The 20,687-nt window shown below is 34.8% G+C and overlaps 2 protein-coding genes and 2 pseudogenes across 2 annotated transcripts in view; 1 reads left to right on the top strand and 3 right to left on the bottom strand.

Moving 5' to 3' along the window:
* Positions 1 to 16,058, bottom strand: part of LOC103331340 (B3 domain-containing protein Os04g0386900-like) — a 36,285-nt gene extending 20,227 nt beyond the window's left edge. The window contains exons 1-2 of the mRNA XM_089053068.1: positions 16,004 to 16,058; positions 15,845 to 15,902 (exon numbers count right to left, since the gene is read on the bottom strand). The gene's annotated coding sequence lies outside the window, so the exon portion shown is untranslated. The remainder of the gene's footprint in view (positions 1 to 15,844; positions 15,903 to 16,003) is intronic.
* Positions 5,865 to 8,294, bottom strand: LOC103331354 (receptor-like protein 2 pseudogene; annotated as a pseudogene).
* Positions 10,128 to 12,061, top strand: LOC148917082 (protein NUCLEAR FUSION DEFECTIVE 4 pseudogene; annotated as a pseudogene).
* Positions 12,851 to 16,081, bottom strand: LOC103331339 (B3 domain-containing protein Os04g0386900-like). The gene is made up of 4 exons (XM_089053069.1): positions 16,004 to 16,081; positions 15,845 to 15,902; positions 13,772 to 13,918; positions 12,851 to 13,404 (listed from the first exon to the last, which is right to left on the bottom strand). The coding sequence occupies exons 3-4, from the start codon at positions 13,913 to 13,915 to the stop codon at positions 13,102 to 13,104; spliced, it is 447 nt and encodes a 148-aa protein (XP_088909195.1). The 5' UTR covers positions 13,916 to 13,918; positions 15,845 to 15,902; positions 16,004 to 16,081; the 3' UTR covers positions 12,851 to 13,101.
* Between the last annotated feature and the right edge of the window lie 4,606 nt (positions 16,082 to 20,687).

Here is a 20,687-nt window from a genome sequence, read left to right as displayed (position 1 = left end):
GTCTCCTCCATCATCCCTGTAAATAAATCAAAATGACAAAGAGAAAAAAAAAAAAAAGAAGCTAAGATTATAAACATAAAAAATTAGGTGGAAGAGAAATTTTACCATTGGTCCATATTTCCATAGAAAACTTGTAAAATGAGCATAAAAAAGACCATCGAGAACCTGCAAATGTTCAACAACAAAAAAAATACGACTCACATAGAAAAGCTGCAAAAGAAAAAGTTATAAATCTGCAAGCTTCCTCCTCATCTCCTGATAACCAAATCAGAAAATCTAAAAAGAAACCAGAAATAAATAAATAAATGTAAACAAATCAGACAAATCAAGAGAGACAAAATCTAAAATTAAGGATACAAAGAACATACCAAAAATGCAAAGAGACTAATCCAGAATTCACTAGCAAGATATAGAAGGGTATTAAGAGATTAGGTGACTTTCAAATCAAACCTTTCAACCAGCTTTGATTCTCAAATACAGAACATCCCTCTACATCTTATGGATTTGCTAAGACCTCAATCTCTCAACTCCTTCATTGATATCGATCTTTTGATGATTTTGTAGAGAGTTTCATGAGGGTGTTTTAGAGAGTGCAGAAGGGTTTCAAGGAGGAGAGATAAGGTTTTGAATCTGGGAAAATCTGAAAATTTGACAAGCGAATTCACTTAAGTAGACTTTTTAGCGTGTTTTAAAAGACGATGCTTGTTAATGAGAGATAAGATTTTCAAAGACGGGTGAAAATTTGAAAATTTATCGAGCGCGAATTCACTTAAGCGGCCATTTTTAGCGTGTTTTTAAAAGACGACGCTTTTTATAAAAAAAATTGTCATCTTTACATATAATAGACGGCGATTTTTATAAAAAGCGTCATCTTTATATACAATAGACGACGGTTTTTATAAAAAGCGTCATCTTTACGTACAATAGACGACAGTTTTTATAAAAAGCGTCATCTTTACGTACAATAGACAACAGTTTTTATAAAAAGCGTCATCTTTACATACAATAGACGTTTTTTTACACTACACTCCTTGACCCTATATGAATACAATGACTGAATTTGATCTTCAATTTAAAATATTTACACTAGTGGATACCACAAAATCTTATGTTATATTTAACGAAAGTATAAATAAACTCTTAATTGTTAGTGAATATATTTTTTATGGCATACGCATTTTAAGAAACTAGTTTCAACGATCCAACTGTCAAACTTGTTTGTTTATACTTCGAGATCATCTACACCAAAAATCAAAAAAAATAAACATTCAGAGATAAAGTAACGGAACAAAAAATTTCGACGGTTATAAATGAAAAATCATGATTTAACGGTTATTTTAACTCCGATTTTGATGATTTTTTACCGCTACACTCCTTGACCGAATATGAATACAATGATTGCATTTGATCTTCAATTTAAAATATTTACACTAGTGGATACCATAAAATCTTATGTCATATTTAACGAAAGTATAAATAAACTCTTAATTGTTAGTGAATATATTGTTTTGATGGCATACGCATTCTAAGAAACTAATTTCAATGATCCAACCGTCAAACGTGTTTGTTTATACTTCGAGATCATATACGCCAAAAATCAGAAAAAATAAACATTCAGAGATCAAGTAACGAGACAAAAAATTTCGACGGTTATAAATGAAAAATCATGATTTAACGGTTATTTTAACTCCGATTTTGATGATTTTTTACCGCTATACTCCTTGACCCAATATGAATACAATGATTGAATTTGATCTTCAATTTAAAATATTTACACTAGTGGATACCACAAAATCTTATGTCATAGTTAATAAAAGTATAAATAAACTCTTCATTGTTAGTGAATATATTGTTTTGATGGCATACGCATTCTAAGAAACTAGTTTCAATGATCCAACCGTCAAACGTGTTTGTTTATACTTCGAGATCATATATGCCAAAAATCGAAAAAAATAAACATTCAGAGATCAAGTAACGGGACAAAATTTCGACAGTTATATATGAAAAATCATAATTTAACGGTTATTTTAACTCCGATTTTGATGATTTTTTACCTCTACACTCCTTGACCCTATATGAATACAATGACTGAATTTGATCTTCAATTTAAAATATTTACACTAGTGGATACCACAAAATCTTATGTTATATTTAACGAAAGTATAAATAAACTCTTAACTGTTAGTGAATATATTGTTTTGATGGGATACGCATTCTAAGAAACTAGTTTCAACGATCCAACCGTCAAACTTGTTTGTTTATAATTCGAGATCATCTACACCAAAAATCGAAAAAAATAAACATTCAGAGATAAAGTAACGGGACAAAAAATTTCGACGGTTATAAATGAAAAATCATGATTTAACGGTTATTATAACAAACCATCATCTTTACATATAATAGACGACCATTTTTTATAAAAAGCGTCATCTTTATATATAATAGACGACCCTTTAAAAAAAAAAAAAAATTCGTCATCTTTACATATAATAGACGACGGTTTTTATAAAAAGCATCATCTTTACATATAATAGACGGTTTTTTATAAAAACGCGTCATCTTTAAATATAATAGACAACGGTTTTTACAAAAAGCGTCATCTTTACATATAATAGACGACGGTCTTATAAAATCGTCATCTTTACATATAATAGACGACGGTTTTTAAAAAATCGTCATCTTTACACATAATAGACGAGCGGTTTTTATAAAAATCATCATCTTTACACATAATAAACGACGGCTTGTAAAAAAATCGTCGTCTTTACATATAATAGACGACGGTTTTTTAAAATTGTCATCTTTACATATAATATACGACGGTTTTTATAAAAATCATCATCTTTACACATAATAGACGACGGTTTTTATAAAAATCGTCATCTTTACATATAGTATGACGTATGATAACAAAATCAAAGAAATAAATTGATTAAAAAAATTCGTATTAAGACGACGGTTTTAATATAAGGTATGACGTATAAAGGGAATAAATACGACGTTAAATTTTATAATACGTCGATAAATGAAAAACAAATGTGGTGAGATTTAAAGATACCGTCGTAGAACTATACAAGAAAGACGTCGATATATTTTTATTTTCCGTCGTTGTACATTAATTTAATACGGCGATATTTTGTATTTTACCGCCGTGTATTTATTTGTAATTATATGGCGCCTTATACGAAAACTTGGTCGTGTTATTTTCTGCGTAAAAACGGCGGCTTTTTTTGAAATGGTCGTCTTTACTTTCTACGTCGGTCGATTCATAACTTCTGTCGTTCTTTATTTGCTTTGATTTTACACTGCGGAAATCCTGTTTCAAATAGACGTCGGTTTTTTAATTAGGTACGTCGTTGTTTATGAACAACCATTTGAATCTCCATTTTTTAGGTGTCTAAGGTGTTATTACATGGCGGTTTTATAGAACCGTCGTCTTTTAAAAAACAACGACGGTTTTCACTTAGACCGTCGTTTTTTTCTAGTCGTCTTTGTCACTTTTTGTAGTAGTGTGGTGGCATCAAATGAGGTCTATGACACTTAGGCCACAAGTCTTCACTTGTCATTGGGTGAACCATTGGCCTATAAGCTCTCATAAAGGTTTCATTCTTGTAACAAGCATCAACATAAGCAATATGATCCCCATTTAATTGCCCAATGGCAGCACAAGCATGCTTTCATGGAATCCCAGCGATATCCCATCTCCTACATGAACAACTATGCCTTGCCAAATCAACCACAACCTGACTTCCATCATGGTTTTTGACCTCATATAAACTCTCCAGCAAGCTTTGGAATGCACCAAGCTGATTCTCTCTACGTTTTCTCCAAAATGCCAAAAATTCTTGGGCCAATGTCATGTTTCCATCTCTCACAAGATGCTTTTCTAGTAGCCATCAACAACATAATATAGTATCTAATCCTCTCTAGCATGGTTAAAATGAGTTTGTCTCGGACTTCTACAATGGCACCATTAAAAGCCTCACACATATTATTCAAAAAGATGTCATACTTGGAATGAGTTTTAAAGTGAGCTCTACACCATTGTGATGGATCTAAGGCTGCCACCTAATCAAAACCAGCAAGCAAAAAATTTGCTTCTTAGTGTTTGAGGTAGTGTCTGTGCTCAGCGTTTGGAAAATTAACATGTACTGCATTAATCAAGCCTTTTGGCTTGTCTGTGATAAAGACATATCCTGTGTTGTTTTCAATTCCAAGGTCCTCTGCCAACAGTTGACAAAACCATGACCATGTTTCATAATTCTCCATCTCAACCACTGCATACGCAATAGGATGCATGCCATTGTTAGGATCCACACCAACAGTAGATAACAATTGTCCAGGGTGATGACCTTTGATAACAAGCATCAAATCCTATCACTGGCCTACATTCCTGCAAAAACCCTTGTTTAACTGTAGCCAAGCAAATGTAAATCTTCTGAAACCTTGGCCTTTCACCCTCCAACTCACATTTGATAATGATTGTGCTACCCACATTTGTCCTTCTTAGTTCAGCAGCATAATCCCATAATAACTCATACTGTTTTTCATAAGTCCTCTCAGTTATGGATGTTGCCTTCTGTCTTGCCCTATATATGGGATTTAGAAGCTACCATAGACAAATCTTCTTGTACCTGCTGCTTAAAAGTTCCCATGTCCCAATTATGCAGTCTAGACAGTTGAGTAGCATATCTCTGAGCTAACCATGTTGAGTTAGCATGAAAGTTGTGGTCAACTGTCCCATAATCATACACGTCAACCAACTTCTTCACTTGAACCCATTCACTACCATTCATGGCTAAAGCAAAACAAACCCACTTGCAATTCTCTGCACACACTGCCTTCACTCAATCACGATCATTGCATTTGAATTTAATCATCCTCATGTTCATAATTGCTTTCCTAAATAGGTCAGTGATTGCAAATCTTAAACCCAGCTTTGGGTCAGGATGTTACATAAGTAATGTGAGGTTGAGGTGAACTTAGAGTGGTGTGGGGTGTGAGGTTAATGAGTTATTTATTTATTTATTTTTTCTGCGGGGTGTGTATTTAGGGGTAGTATGGGAAGGTAGTGGAGTTTTCTTAGAAATTGTGAAAATTTGAATTAAAATTTGGGCTGAACTTTGAATATAGAGTAAATAAAGAGAAGTGAGGGGTTTAAATAGAAAATCTCTATTTTAATCTAATTTTTTAAAAGTTGTTAGCATTCACGTTGGATAAGTTTCTAGCTTTTTTTAGGTGGGTTATGTAAGTCCTTTAAAGTCATTTTATAAAGAGTTAAACTTGTCTTTAAAATGTTGAGAATAAGGTGGGTGAAGAAATATGAGAGGAGGTGGAAATAGCATCCATAAACATGATCGAAATGTTTTCCCCTATGCCTTTTAGCCTATCAATGGCCAAGTCAAATGGGTATTTAAAATAACAAATGTGTATTGCTTCAATTGGTGAAAACAATCATGTTGAGTTTTTGAAATTAAAGGTGGGTGTTATGGCTTCGTGAGTTGGAATTAGGGTAGTGGCTAAGAAGAATTGGATGGAATTTGGGGGAGGAGGAAAGAAGAGAGAGAGAGAGAGAGAGAGAGAGAGAGAGATAAGGTTGTGGGAGTGTTAGGTTAATTTTTATTTATTTTTTTATTTTTTTATTTTATATTTCATGTTATTTTATTTTTCAGTCTTTAGTTCTTTTTAATGTATAAATTGACCAATTTTCCCTCATATTTAACGGCAAATTGGATGTAATGTTGAGGATTTAGACAGTAGCCAGAAAATTGGCGAAAATAAAAGTTCATATCATTAATTTTCTAAAAAAAATGATGGGAAGTATATCGAAAGATATATAGGTACAACAATGCGCAAATCAACAGTTAGGTACAAATTCCCCCATAAATTTATGAACAAAACAACATATATCCTTTAAATTTGAGTCCAGTTACTTTGAAATAAAGAAGCAAAAGAAGAAGACAAACGAAAAGCAAACTGAAAATGCAAAATAAAAAGTACAACATTAATAATATATATCTAGCCTCTAAGCCTTCTTTTCATCACATTGATCTGGATAGTTATCAACTTATCATCACATAGAGCCTATCTTGTAGATTGTCTATGAATCGAAAATACACATATCTCCATGTCTTACTAATAACTAAAGAACCACAAACTCCCCAAAATCCTACTATGAACCCCAACGCAGTGAAAATATAAAACCACGGAAGTTGATGAAGTCCATTGTCCACGTCTTTATTGTTCTTGTGATCTGCATCAATGCCCTTACTTGGTTCGCACTTATTTGGAAGTGGGGCACCACAAAGTTTTGGATTCCCTTCAAAGGCAGAAGCGTCGAAGGTTTGGAGTTGGGAGCCTATTGGTATTGGTCCTTCAAGGTTATTGTAGGAGACATTAAGTTCTTTCAAGAAATTAAGGCTCGCCAATGACGATGGGATTATTCCACACAAGTGATTCGTGGAGAGGTTCAAAACCTCTAAATTTCTTACGTTAGATATTTGGTCTGGAATGATGCCGGAGAAGTTGTTGGAGTCAAGAGCCAACTTGCGGAGAAGTTTCAATTGGCCGATCTCAGCAGGTATATAACCACTAATGTTATTCTTAGACAAATCTATCGTTGCTGGATAAGAATTTAATGTTTGCGATGTAAAAGTTTGATTTCCGGTTTTGCTGAGGGTGAAGCTGAAGGCAGGAAATTCCAATTCATAGTTGTCTACTTGAGATGAAATATTAGGTTCATAAAGCAAACTTGGTAGTCGACAAAGTTGCTTTGGAAATTCACCTGAAATTCGATTTTCTGACAAGCCTATATAAAACAGTCTAGGAAGAGTCCCCAACCAACTTGGAATTGGCCCTGTGATTTGATTAGAACGTAGAGCCAAGACCTCTAGATTCTTGAGCTTTGATAGCCATAAAGGTATTTGACCAGTGAGGTTAGAATTAACCAAAGCCAAGATCCGAAGATTTTGGAATCCGTGAAAATCAACCATGTCATCATCAGATGGCATTCGCTCACCCACAAAGGAACCAGTAAGAAAGAGTGCGTGAAGACTTCTGCAACTCATCAATATTTTCATTGCCCCTGTGAGGTTGGTGAATTGGTTGAAACCAAGCGAGAGGAAGGACAAGGATTTCAATGAAAGTATCTCAGCTTGTATTTGTCCCTCTAGATGATTTCCAGTCAACCGAATGGCTTTTAGGAACCTACATGAGTAAAGGCTTACTGGAACCGTACCAGTGAAGTTATTGATCATTAGGTCGAGTTTAGTAAGTTGACTCAGTCTTGAGAAATCAAGCACAGAGATGTCTCCTTCCAAGTGGTTTATTCCCAAATGCAGTTCTACAAGGTTTGTGCAATTCATCAAAGATGGGGGCAACACACCTTCTAAATTGTTGTAATCTAAGGTCACAAACTTCAACTTGGAGAGCTTCCCCAAATTGAGGGGAAGCTCGCCACCAAACTGATTAAAGGAAAGGTCAAGGATGGCAAGGTTGGTGAAGTTGACAATTTTATCACTAATGGCTCCATGTAGTGAATTGAAAGGTAATGCAATTTCTTCAACTTTGGTAGCATTATAAATATCTTCTGGAAATAATCCTGAGATGTTATTGTGACCGGCACGAAAAACTTGCAGTTTGGAACACTTCCCTAGCCCAGGAGCAAGGTTGCCACTAAATACATTGGAAGAAAAATCCAATCGCCTAAGGAAGGGAGAATAATGTTGGAGACAAATAGAGGATGGGACATATCCTGTGAAGGTATTGTTGCTGACATTGAAAGTAGTCAAGTTGCTTGCTCTTTGGAAGAATGAAGATGGAATTGCACCAAAGAAGTGATTGCTGGACAAATCAACTATCCGTATATTAATAGATGGTAGAGAAAGTGGTAGTTCTCCAAAAATATGGTTATAGCTCAAATCAAGAATCTCAAGTTGATTCAAAGACAAGAAGAACTGAGTTTCAAGTGAACCATATAGTGAATTGTGGGAAAGGTTCAAGTGGGTGAGATGGGTGAGATTTACAAGTGAAAAGGGAGAGATACCTCCTTTGAGCCCTTTGGAAGATAAGAGCAAACGGGTGACCCAACCATCTTGATCACAAGTGATGCCCTTCCAACAACAGCAATCAAGGGATGTCCAATTTAAAGGATGAGAAGATAGAGTGGAGGCATATGACAGGAGGGAGCTGCGTTCGGTTTGTTTGCAGGCATGAATATTTGTAGATATAATGCAAGAGAATAAGAGGAAGAGAAGGAAGTCATGAGCCATTAGTTTATAAGCTTGCACTAGCATGTTGCTTTGTGTATGTGCCGTTGCTCAAATGTATTTATATATATATAAGAACAACCATGCTTGAAAACGATGCAAACCACCACCGCACAACGCAAATTGAGAAGTCGGGAAACAACAACCCCTGAATGCAAATTATTGATATTGAAACCTTTGGGCCCCTAGAAGAGGACTTGGCCTTCACGAAGTAGTCAAAGTTGTTGCCGTGATATGTCATATATGTTTTGACTATTTCCTTTTATTTGTAAGGCAGCTGATAACTGATATTAATCACTCAAAGTCCAAGTTCAAAAATTGTTTTTCTTGTAGATGATTTTCTCTAAGAAAATTCAAAATTGGAGGATAGTCATTTTTTCCAAGTTGTTTGCAATAATGTTGATAGCAATGATGTGAACTTCCAACTAACAACGATAATAAAATATTGATAGCAACAATAATGTGAACTTCTAACTAACATCGATAATAAAATATTGATGGGAGATTTACTATTATACCCAATACAGGAAAATTATTTAAAACTATATAAAACTTTAAACACACCCAAAGTTCTCATTTACAACATAACAAAAAGCTTTTAAATTCTTTTAAATTACAAAACTATCGATTTCTTAAAACAAACCTAACCCCAAAACCTCATAAAAAATCCAAAACACTCAATAGGGTATTAAAGTAATTTAATAATTAAAATTAAATTCAATAGGTCCAGCTATCATTTTTTGGGTTTTTTTTGGGTATGTTTATGAAAATTAAATGATGTAGGGTTTATTTATAGTTTTAGTGCTAAGAATGGGTATATGACTAAATATCTTTTTTTTTTTATTCTTCTTCTTCTTTTTTATATTTTTGAATCTTTAATTTTTGTCTTTTCTTGGGAAGTTAAGGGAAAATTGACCTGAATTTGGTGAACCTCTAACCTCCACATAGAACTACCACAACCGCAAGTGTCAACGTTGATGCATTGGATTCCTTTAGTCTCCTGACAAATTCAACTATAGAAAGAGACAGTTAGCAATGGTTAGTGAAACAAACACATCCATCATTCAATCTACCACAACCGCAAGTATCAACCTTGATGCATTGGATTCCTTTAGTCTCTTGACCACAACCGCAAGTATTGGATTCCTTTAGTCTCTTGACCACAACCACAAGTATCAACGTTGATGCATTGGATTCCTTTAGTCTCCTGACAAATTCAACTATAGAAAGAGACAGTTAGCAATGGTTAGTGAAACAAACACATTCATCATTCAATCCACCAGCTTCTTAAGAAAAAACTTCAAACCATTTAATAAGGTTGTGGACCCACTGAAGACTTACAGTCTCCATGCATATATGAACATTAGCCTCTCTACACGCGCTTCCACGCCTGCGAGAACTTTTTTTAATAAAAAATTTTAACTTATTTTAGAATTAAAAAAGATAATGGGTGGTTGTGTTCCATAAAAATAGGATCCATTATCTGATTTTTCTTTTAATTTTACTGTTAATTTTACCTTTTTTTAATATGAAAAAGTTTGAATTTATCATATTATTCTCATTTAATTAATAATTTCAATTCTTAATGTTTGCATTAACCAAGGACATTTTATGGTATTTTGAATGTTTTACCATTCTCTGCCTTTTGCTTTCTATATATAGATATATATATATATATATAAACAAATTATCTAGAAACCTTGTACCAAAACACACTAACTAGAAAGAAAGTGTAAGATAATTAATCAACTTTCTTTTTTCTATATTTTAAAAAAATCGATTCATTAAGAAGAATTAATGATGTAAAAAGAAAGGATTTTTTTCAATGTCGTAAGGGCACTTCCAGCTTGAAATCCTGCCATGGCTAGGGCTCACACTATTCAAATAGTGTCCTTGCAAAAAGTAAGTTCCACTTCCAGCAGTTGCCATGGCAAGGGGGGTACTATTCAATTTTTTGTTTTTTTCACAAATTTGTTTACCTAAACAATTAATTTGGACAATATATTCGGATGAGATTTTCTGATAAAATATTCGGATAAGATTTTCCGTTTCAAATTTCAGATAAATTTTTTTTTCAAATTTCAGATAATTAAAATTGAAAGTGAAAAAAATTTAGAGTTGAAAGTGAAAAAATTATTGAGTAGAAAGTGAATTTGTTGTTAAAAGTGAAAAGTATGGATTGGTATTTATAGAAAAAAATTCAGTATTTTTTGGGGTTTTTATAAAAAATTTTACGATTTTTTTTCATAAATTTTTGCCTTGAAAAATTCCAAGCCGTTGGATTGGATGAAAAATCTGAAATCGGAAGGACCAGGTTGCGCCACGTGGCAGCGAAAAGAAAAAAATTAATTGCGCCACGTCCGCCTTCGGAGCTCAGGCTCCCCGGGCCAGCCAAGTAGACCCCACACTGCCCAGCCTTTGTTCTGGAACTTGCATTTGGCTCTCCCACCTGAGGGGGTGGTGGAAATGGCCTAAGGGTGTTATTTGTTTTAGAAGAAAGAAAAAGCTAGCAAAGATAAATTTAGTGCCACTTATATTATATTTATATTTATATCCAAAATATACAAAAAAAGACAACGTTAGAGTAAAGCTAGTCCTATTGTTTTCTCATAACAGAAGCTAGCTCATAACAGACTAATGATTTTCATTCTCAATCAAGAAGGTGATTACGGTTAATTTTTCTTTTTCGTTTCGGCAGGTATTCATTTTATGCTTGTTGGCTGGATGCAGCATCTGCTGGTTCAACACAGTCTGCTATGTTGCCCCTCAGTCAGTTTCAATGGGGTAAGTGCAGCCCTCTACACCCTCATTGCCAATGCAATAAACCCAAATGATGACACCATCTACCTCTTCCTCAATGCTCTAGTACCTCTCTTCACATCCGGTGTTGCTCTCATCCCCGTACTCCGCCAACCGCCGATTCAGTCACTTCCTGCTGATGCCACTCGCCGTGACTCCATCATTTTTCTTTGCCTAAACATCCTAGCTGTGATCACAGGCCTATATCAACTCCTCCTCAACTCCCTATCCTCTCATGTATCGAAAGCTCGGATGCTCTTAGTTGGTGCTCTTTTTCTCCTGTTCCTACCTTTGTGTCTGCCTGGCATTGCATATGCTCGTGAGTGGGCTCGTAGGAACTTCCCCTCAAGGTTCCCTTCGGACAACTCATCTACCTTCAATTTGGGATTGGGATAAGCTCTGGCTTTGTGTTTTCTGCAGCTGTTTTAGTTACGTCAGAGCTTTTTGGGCCAAACAGCGCTGGCGTAAACCATAACATCCTTATCACCAACATCCCAATTGGCTCGCTCCTATATGGCCTTCTTGCAGCTCTGGTGTATGATTCCAATGAAGGAAGCTCAATAATCGGGGTGAGCTTGTTAAAGGATGCAACATTGTGCATGGGTAGGTCATGCTATAGGCAGACATTCAAGCTCAATAATCGGGGTGAGCTTGTTCAAGCTTATTCCTATTCCTACGGACCAGGACTGCTTACAACCGCTTTGAGAGGAACAGAAATCGGACACAAGTCATGCAATCCTACTCACAGTCCTCCTCACAATCCTCCTCACAGTCCTCCTCTTAGTTTCAAGTTCACATATTTCACATATTTTAATGGTAACTTCTGGAAAAGCTTATAGATGTGTGAGATTTGAATGAGAGTTAAAAACATGACAACATAGATACAAGTGATGAGTATATGCTTGTTTCTCTGACTAGGAAGATAAAGAGATTACATGTAACATAGAACTTACGATGTCAGAAAGAAAATGTTAGAAAGTTCTGTAGATGGCTTCTTATCATCTCTCACACGTCTGTTTTTGTTTTTAACTTTCTTTTGGGGTATGACTTTTTCATTCTAATCCAAGCGTAGCAAATAGATCTGCTGGCACAGCTTTCCATCATCATACTAAAAACTGAATACTGTTTACTACTATCTTATCCAAGACCATCAGGGATTAGAGCCCGTTTGGTTCAAGGAGTCAATAGCACAAGTAGTGAAGTAGTTAAAAGAATAGATACTTAAAAAGTAAATTTACAAAAATATGTGAACAACGAACAGGAATGCAAGAACCAGGCATGTGATCTAGTTCATCATCTACCCTAATCCTAACCCTAACCCTCTTCCATATTCCCGTACTACCTGAGCTAGCCCCAAACCTTATGAACCGATTCAACTTTTACTATCTAAACTACTCCAATGAACAGGAGTTCAAACAGACAGATTGTTTTTGTTCTCTTAAGCTCCTACTCATTACATTTAAGATTTAACTAATGTAACCTAAACATTCTTATCTAAAGTTGGCTGGGAGACAACTAAATTAGATTTACCATCGACTAAACAGAGAGCCTGGAGTTTTAATATACGGGTGACATCCTCTTTCAGTTACATCAGAATGTAATTTGTGAAAATTCTGTCCTTCAAGCAATGAACCGTGATGGCCACATAAAACCTCCACACTAATCAGAAAACAGAGATCACAATTACTATAGTAGATGATGAGACTTTCTGAAATCATTCCTCAGGTTGTTTGATGCATTTTGAGCAACAAATCAGTTGAACGGTAAGAAATTATTGAAGAGGATTGTTATAAAATACACTACTAAATTACGTTCTTTAAAGGTATCCGAACAATAATAGATGCTCATGTTACTTAAGTATCGTGTCAAATGACACCATAACTCCTAGACCATAACACATGGACTCAAAATCATACAATTATCGCATCCTTAATAGGCTCTGTCAGAGTTCCACCAAATTCAAATCATATTAGCTCCCGAAAGTAATCTCATTCGGGAAATTGACAATATCCAGTAAAAGACAATACGTCATATACTATTCGAGAACAATCGGTGCATCTACATTATCACCATCGAGCTTGTCTAGAAATTCAGATGGGATGTCACCTCTGAGAATTTGGACTCTAAATACTAGCCTAGTACTGCTGCACTCTAGTTGTTCAAACACACACGCATCTCCAACCTTCAAATTGTTGTCAATGACAAACGCTTTCCAGTTATCAAGCCTTTTATGGCTGGATGATCCATGATATATCATCTCCCAGTTCTTGCCCCGAAATGTGAGAACCGTAGGGATTGAACAGGAAGGTAGTGTTGCACTAAATTTGCCTGGGACCACCTGCTCGAACAAATGATTATTTCAACGAATTAGACTAATTAAAGCGAAGAAAATGATAATCCCAAATTAGAGAATTAGCAATGTACAACATTATTGCCTACAATTGCAAAGAAAAAGAAAGTTTCAGCAGCAGGTAGATTATTTTTCGCTTGAACAAGGCAAATTGCCCATGCATTACGCTCATCAAACAAATTGTTACTTCAATGCAATGATCAACTGACAATAATTAAGAGATAGAAATCAAACAAATTGATTATGTAATAAAATTGGCAACTATGATCATGTAGACTGGCACCAATGGTTAAGAAATTGACATAAGAGGAAGTCTCACCACCATTTAAGCATGGGAAATTAGGGGATAATTTACCAGTTGGTACAGGTGATTGATATTTGTTTTCGTGAGAACCACATCAAAAAAGGGTTTCCCAGAAAGTGGCCAAAATTCATCCCCTTCCAGTTCAATCACAGGATTTGATGTGAGTAAGTCTCCCATTTGAGGTTCTCCCTTCATCAACTGGAAAATAACAAAGAAATTATCTACAAAAACAATCATAATACTGATGAAAAGATACCCAACATTACAAACAAAACACAAAAAACATTTTATGATGAAAAAAGGACATGAATTTTAAAGGTTATGGAAAGTTGCCAAGAATTTCACAGAACTTCATAATTATGTGCACTTGAAGGTAAAAACTTATTAGAAATAATCCAAAAGGGTGAAACACAATGAAACAAGTCCATGAAACATATAGAAACTAAAGAGACTAAACATAAAGTTTGTCAAAAGGACAAAAACAGCATACCCATCTGTTGGGTAGGCCTTATGACATGAAAATTTTAGGCATTTCTTATGAAATCAACAGCATTTATACCTACTTTATACGGTTATGGCCTCCCAGAAAAATGGGTTCAGTGTCAATAACGGGAAGAACAAACACTTACACGCCAACACCCACCAAAAACTAAGGGAGCTCAATAGAAACAGATATTAAACAAAGGGCTTTATATGAAGAAATCTTATAAGTAATTGAAAAGGCCAGGGATCTGCCACAGTTACAAATCTCCATATAAAGCTTTTGTAAACCAGCCAATACTATGTTGTTTGGAGCAAACTGTCTCTGTGTCAACATTTGCTCCAACTAAGTTGTTATGCACCCTATTTGTCACTCACATTGTCTGACATATATAATGATTTTTGTGTTGCTTAATAAATGCTAAGTTTTTCATGTTCCTTCTTTACTTACAGGATGGTTGATCATGGATATGTGTCACAGAGAGCTGATGAGGAGCGGAAAAACTGAAGTCAGTACAGACCTATTATTGACCATGATGGGCTCCCTCAGCAGCAATCATGTAACCAGGTACCAGATAATGGTATTATTCCTGGAAAAATTAACCGGTCATGATATTTGTACTCTTCTCTAGTGGGAACTTGTAGGGGAATTACATATTTTTGAGTTTGCAGAAATTGGTTTCTAATCGGAAACTACTACATTATAATCAATTTCTTTTGGAACTTGATTTAATCTCTACTTCATAGTGGTTTCCTACCTTTACTCTCTCACTCTCTCTCTGTCCCAATAAATATATAAGTTTTTCAAAAAGTGCAAAGAGGTGCAATTTAAAATAGAAAAACATACAAAATTAAGACTAAGAACACGTTGACTGTAAAGGAAGGGAACATAAATGCAGCCTTAAAGCTCGCAACTTGCCTATATAGATGCAGATACTTGACTAAGCTCATTTCTCTGCTGGGGTTTTACGACTCTTTCTTGCCATGTTAGATTAAGTAAATGGCTCTTGGAATTATAGTTGTTCTTGCCAATAATTTTGAAGAAGAACAATGTAATATTTGACATATAATCATATTCTCTGTTTCATCAGTCATTCAAATCTTCTCTTTCAGAAAGTCAAGTTTAGAGAAACTTTGGCGTGTAAAATAGCTGGTCATCTTTTTGAATGAGGGATCATAGTTTCAATCTGAACATTTTGGCGAAAGTAAAAAGGGAAGAAGTTCGAAAACTAATGAGAGTTCTCATTCAGAATCTAGACCCTTAATTAATCAGAAAAAATGCACATGCAGAGGGTTCCTATATTGATTACTCCAGTTGGATGAGACTATGTTTTCTAGAAAATAAAAAATATGCTAAAGCAAAACAGCAATTAAGCAGCATTAAGAAGAGAAAAGATAGTATATTTTTACTCTACATACAAATATATTGGCCATTTTTCACGTCGGAATGAACAAAAGCCAGTATATTTTTACTCTACACACAATTCTCAGAACACGCAACCTTCTGATCTGGCTACATCTCTTGCCAATCATTCTGGCTACATCTCTTAGAATTATAGTTCTGATCTGGAGTCATAAAAAATAAAGAATAAAAAATGGAGGAGTCAAGGCAAACAGAATATCAGCCACACAGACATCAATTACCCGATTGATGAGCAGCCTATATTGATTGCTCCAGTTCTTTTTCCTTCGATCTTCCTCCCTGTAACAACAAACCAAACTCAATTTCTGATTTACTTCTCAATTTTCGACATGAAAAATGAATAAACCAACCTAGAAAACCAAAAGAACGTTAAAACCAACCTTTTTTTTACGAAACCTAAAAATCCCTTTGAGCTAAACCCGTGCGATGAGAAGAAGGATGAAGCGCAGCTGGAAAGGCAACACTCGAACGCAACATCTGAGAGGAAAACCGATGAGGGCGGTTGGATTCGCAGGGCGCCTCCCAAACCAAAATCGACGGCCCCCGACGCATCTCCAACAATGAACTCTGAACTTCCATCGCTGCCCCCCAACCAGCTGGTTCGACATCGATTGGAAATGGAAGGCTTCTCTGAGCGAACTAAACGTTGGCAGCGGAAGAGATCCGAAGGGGAGGGGCAAAAAGGGAACAGAAGAAAAGATTTAGTGGAGGGCAGTTTGGACAATTCACTGTGCTGAAGAGAAAACAAAAACGGAGAACAACAGTAAATGAGGAGCATTTTCGTCATTACACTGTTTCATAGGAACAGTGTGTCAAAAATTCCCTAAAATTTGAAATAGCATAGTCTAATTTTCCCTCCTATTCTTTCTGGCAACTCTACTTCTAATTTCTCTTCCTTTTTTTTGAGAAGTCTTCGTTTCTTTCTTTATTGACTTGTGTTGTTAATTTGCATATGGTTTATTCACTGTTTCACCCCTGAAACGGATGTTTGGTCTCACTTTATCCTTTTAAATTGAAAATTTCTTACTTAACACACATAATCTCTAAACATTGCTGAAATTTTCTCACTTTACCACTTCCATCGTCCATCACTTATCTATATTATCTCTTATGTCTAACTATCTCTCTCTCACCTCACTTGCTCTGCCTCTCTCTTCTCTTCCCTCCCCTCCCCCACCCATCCCCATCTTTTCTCTCTCTCTCTCTCTCTCTCTCTCTCTCTCTACTAAGAGAGAATATGGGGAGTGACTGTTGAGGAGATTATTTTAAAAAATTTGAGTAGTGGTGGTTTGGGCCTGTTGAGTAATTCCATGGAGGGTTAGGTATGGGGTGGGGGTTGGTTTTGGCAAGATAAGAGGAGAGAAGAGAGAGGCATATAAGAGAGAGGCAGAGAGAAGAGAGAAGATAGGATAGAGAGGAAGGGAGGGTGGGGGTGGGTGCGATAGAGGTTGGGTTCGGGAGGAGAGAGAAGAGAGAGGCAGACGAACAGACGGAGAGGGAGAAGAAAGAAGATAATGAGCTAAAATTACTAGAATGTCCATGCCATGTCATCACATTTAACCAATTTGTGGATGGAAATAGACGAAAGTGGTAACGTGAGAAAGTTTCAACAATTTTTAGAGATTCAAGTGGGTTAAATGAGAAAATTTTAGTTTGATGAGGTAAAGTGAGACCGAGTGTCCGTTCTAAGGGGTGAAACAGTAAATAAGTCTTTGCATATTTTGTAAAGGCTGGTCTGACAAACTAATCCCATGTGGATTATGATATTTATAGTTCTATAATATAAAATTGTGTTCTTTAATCATTACTAATTTCTAATTTTCCATTATTTTTGTTTATTTTATTTTTAGCATAAGTGATATTGGAAAGGTGGGATTCGAACATAGGACCTCTAGTATAGGGAAAACTACTCTTAACTATTTGAGCTACGTATCCCTTGCTTCCACTCTACTTGAGTTCCAATAGCGCCACATCTTTGATCACCTTTCTTTAAGTTTAAGAAAAATCTGGATTTTTGAATGTTGAGAGCCATTAAAGATGTGGCACACTATTAATCACTGGGGTCCCTTTTTTTATTTATATTTTTTTAATAAATAGTATAGCCGCGCCATTATACTCTTTAAATATATATTGAGTCCCTTTTTTTAACTGAGTTTCGTTTATTGATAAGAGTAGATTAGGCCATTACCTGAGTCTCTATTATCCCATTTTGATTTTTTACCTTTTCAGAGTTATTAATCGTATAAAGAATTTAGCATTTTTCCGTTTTATTCTCGTATTATACATGTACGTACGTATTTTTCAATAATACTTTCATTTTCTGTACACGTTTTAAAGACTCTGTAATATATCTTTTTATGTTTAATACACGTATATTTTTACAAAATTTTCAATAATACGCACAAAATTCATGTATTATACACATAATTTTCACATATTATTGAATAAAAATATATATATTTAAATATTTAAATACATTATATTTAAATATTGTATAGTGGCTGAACTTTTCAGATTGAGCAATGGTGCTTTTCATGTTGTTACTCTGGATTTTTTTTTAATAAATAGTATAGCCACATGGAGTATAAATGTGCGGCTATACTTTAATATATATATATATATATATATAATATTAAAAAAAGGCCACCTAGGCGCTAATACTCAGGTCCTTTTTTATTTGATTTTTGTTAATAAATAGTACAGTTATGATGCTATACTGGGATCTTTTTTCTTAATTTTTTTTAATAAATAATATGACTGCACGACTATATTTTTAAAATATTATAATAAACAACTTATTAGACGTACGCATTTGGGCCTTGTCGGGTTGGCCTCTTCAAGCGCTAAGAGTTCTCGTGGAGCCCAAATCAAACTCAATCAGAGCCTAATGGACATTTCCCTCAAGTCATTTTATGTAACAAATATTATAATAGAAATTTATTTTTTTTTTTCCTTTTTTCTTTTTATGTTACATAAATTTAGTTATATTGAATCAAAATATGACATGCAGTGTGGTCACGCATTTTTAGTCACAAGATATCTGATTAAATGTTTTTTGATTCATACCTCCCGACATGATTGAAATAAATTAATATATAAAAATAAAAACTTGTAGTTTTGTGTGATTGTTGAAATAAAATTTATGTGATTTTTTCCATCTCTAATTATATGTGATTGTAGATTATATAGACATAAGCATAGACACACATAAAGATATATAAGAGATTGGAGGAAATTAAAAATATTGGAAATTTTTCATGGTGACTAGAATGCTAGATAGGAATATTAGGTGTAGGGAGGGTTATGTGTAGATATGACTAAATGTTAGGGATGCGCGTAGGTGTCATGGGGGTGGGTGCACACAACAAATTATAGACATGGATAAGGCTACCGATTAGGGTTTGTGTGAAAGCTACTATTGAGGTAGGTGCATATGCTTAACTTTTAATAGAAAGGCTACCACGAGTGAAAGCTAACAGATTAACAAATTCATATATTGTGAAGCTAGTACACAATTTCAGTATAAAAATGGAGAATGTTACCCATTAGGGACTGTTAAAGCTACCATTAGAGTAGGTGCGTACTTAACTTCCAATGGAGAGGGCTACCAATCTGGTAGGGGATGTTTGTACAAAGGAATAATCGATTCCATGACATTAGATAAGAATGTGAAACACTTAAGTTATAAGTCATTTCCATGACAACTCTATTTTTTATACTAAAATTTGAGCATCAGATGAAGGCAAGCATTTCCAGAACCCTTTGGGCATTCCCAAAAAAAAAAAAAAAATTAAGGCTTTCCACAAATAGGTCCATTTTAACATGACATATTATATAAAAGCCCTTATAGAGCCTTTTTGAAGAGAAAAACCAAAAGCTACTTGTCATTTTCTAATTGGTTATTATAAAATTTTAACACACTAGAACCAATTAGAAAATGACAAGTGGCTAATTTTGTGGTTTTCTCTTTAAATAGACTCTATATAGATTTTTATATAATATGTCATGTTAAAATGAATTTTTGAATAAATATCTCAAAAACTATGACTTATTATATGGGTTAGCTCATATTCAATGTAAAGGAAAAATCAAATCCAAATAAGTTTCATATCGAAATCGAGTTGTTTTCAATCAAAACTCAAATTGTGGGCCTAGAAGGAAAATATGAGAGAGTATGCCAAACCCAAATTTAAGTTTGGACCCAACCATCTCCAACGGAAAATTAGACTCAACAACCAAAGTTAAATTCTAAATTCAATAAATAAATAAAAGTGCATTAGAGAGAAAAAAGAAATGTAGGAATTTGGGCTTTTGAACCCAAATATATGAATTTGAGTCTTTGTATTGAACACAAAGCATCCTGATGCTTTGAACCCAAAAAAGGAAGAAAAAGGAAATACGAAGAACTGAAATTGCTTAGAGCACTTCCATTGGTCACTTTTGTCATGGTAAAAGGGGGTCTGGTTTGGAAATAATGCCCACACCAAGCACAAACTCCCTGGGCAGCAGTGGGCCATATCCAAGCTTGGGCGAGCCCAAAGGCAAGACTTCTCTGGGTTGCACACTAACATCAGCATCCAATTTAAATATTCAAAAAAATTGAAAAAAATAGGAAAAAAAAAAACCAAAATTTAAAAAAAAAAAAAAATTATATAAATTCCTAGCCATATTCTTCACTTCCCACACCAGAGCTCCATACAAATTCTTCTCCTCATATCTTATGTGAATAGTGGTTGCTATTGGGTTGCCATAGCAATGGGTGAGAATGCATTAAAAAAAAATTGCTTAGGAAGACACTATTCACATGAACAGTAACTGCCTTGCCTCCCCTTGCCTTTTACCATGACAAATGGATAGAATCGCTCTTAGTAAGGGGTTTTGGGTTTGCATGTAAGGTGCAGCTTAATCTTGAGCATCTTCCTTTATGCAATTATTATGGTCCATTATGCTTGATGGGTTGTAGTTTTTAGTTGGTTTATGTTGTTAATTTAAGTGTTCCCATGAAATTTAGTCTATCAGTTGGTTTATGTTTTTTCTTCCACTCAATCAGATTCTCAAATAGCC

This window comes from Prunus mume, linkage group LG5, assembly GCF_029339155.1.
Source record: "Prunus mume cultivar Tortuosa linkage group LG5, ASM2933915v1, whole genome shotgun sequence".
NCBI classification, from domain to species: Eukaryota; Viridiplantae; Streptophyta; class Magnoliopsida; order Rosales; family Rosaceae; genus Prunus; species Prunus mume.
Note: the sequence above shows the minus strand (reverse complement) of the source record. Positions and strands in the feature narration are given on the sequence as shown.

Excerpts from the sequence above, each read along its gene's own strand:
- LOC103331339 (XM_089053069.1), bottom strand. The coding sequence starts at position 13,915 with ATGAAGGGAGAACCTCAAATGGGAGACTTACTCACATCAAATCCTGTG. Across the intron at positions 13,405-13,771 it reads TCAATCACCTGTACCAACTG|GTGGTCCCAGGCAAATTTAG; the intron begins GTAAATTATCCC and ends TTGTTCGAGCAG.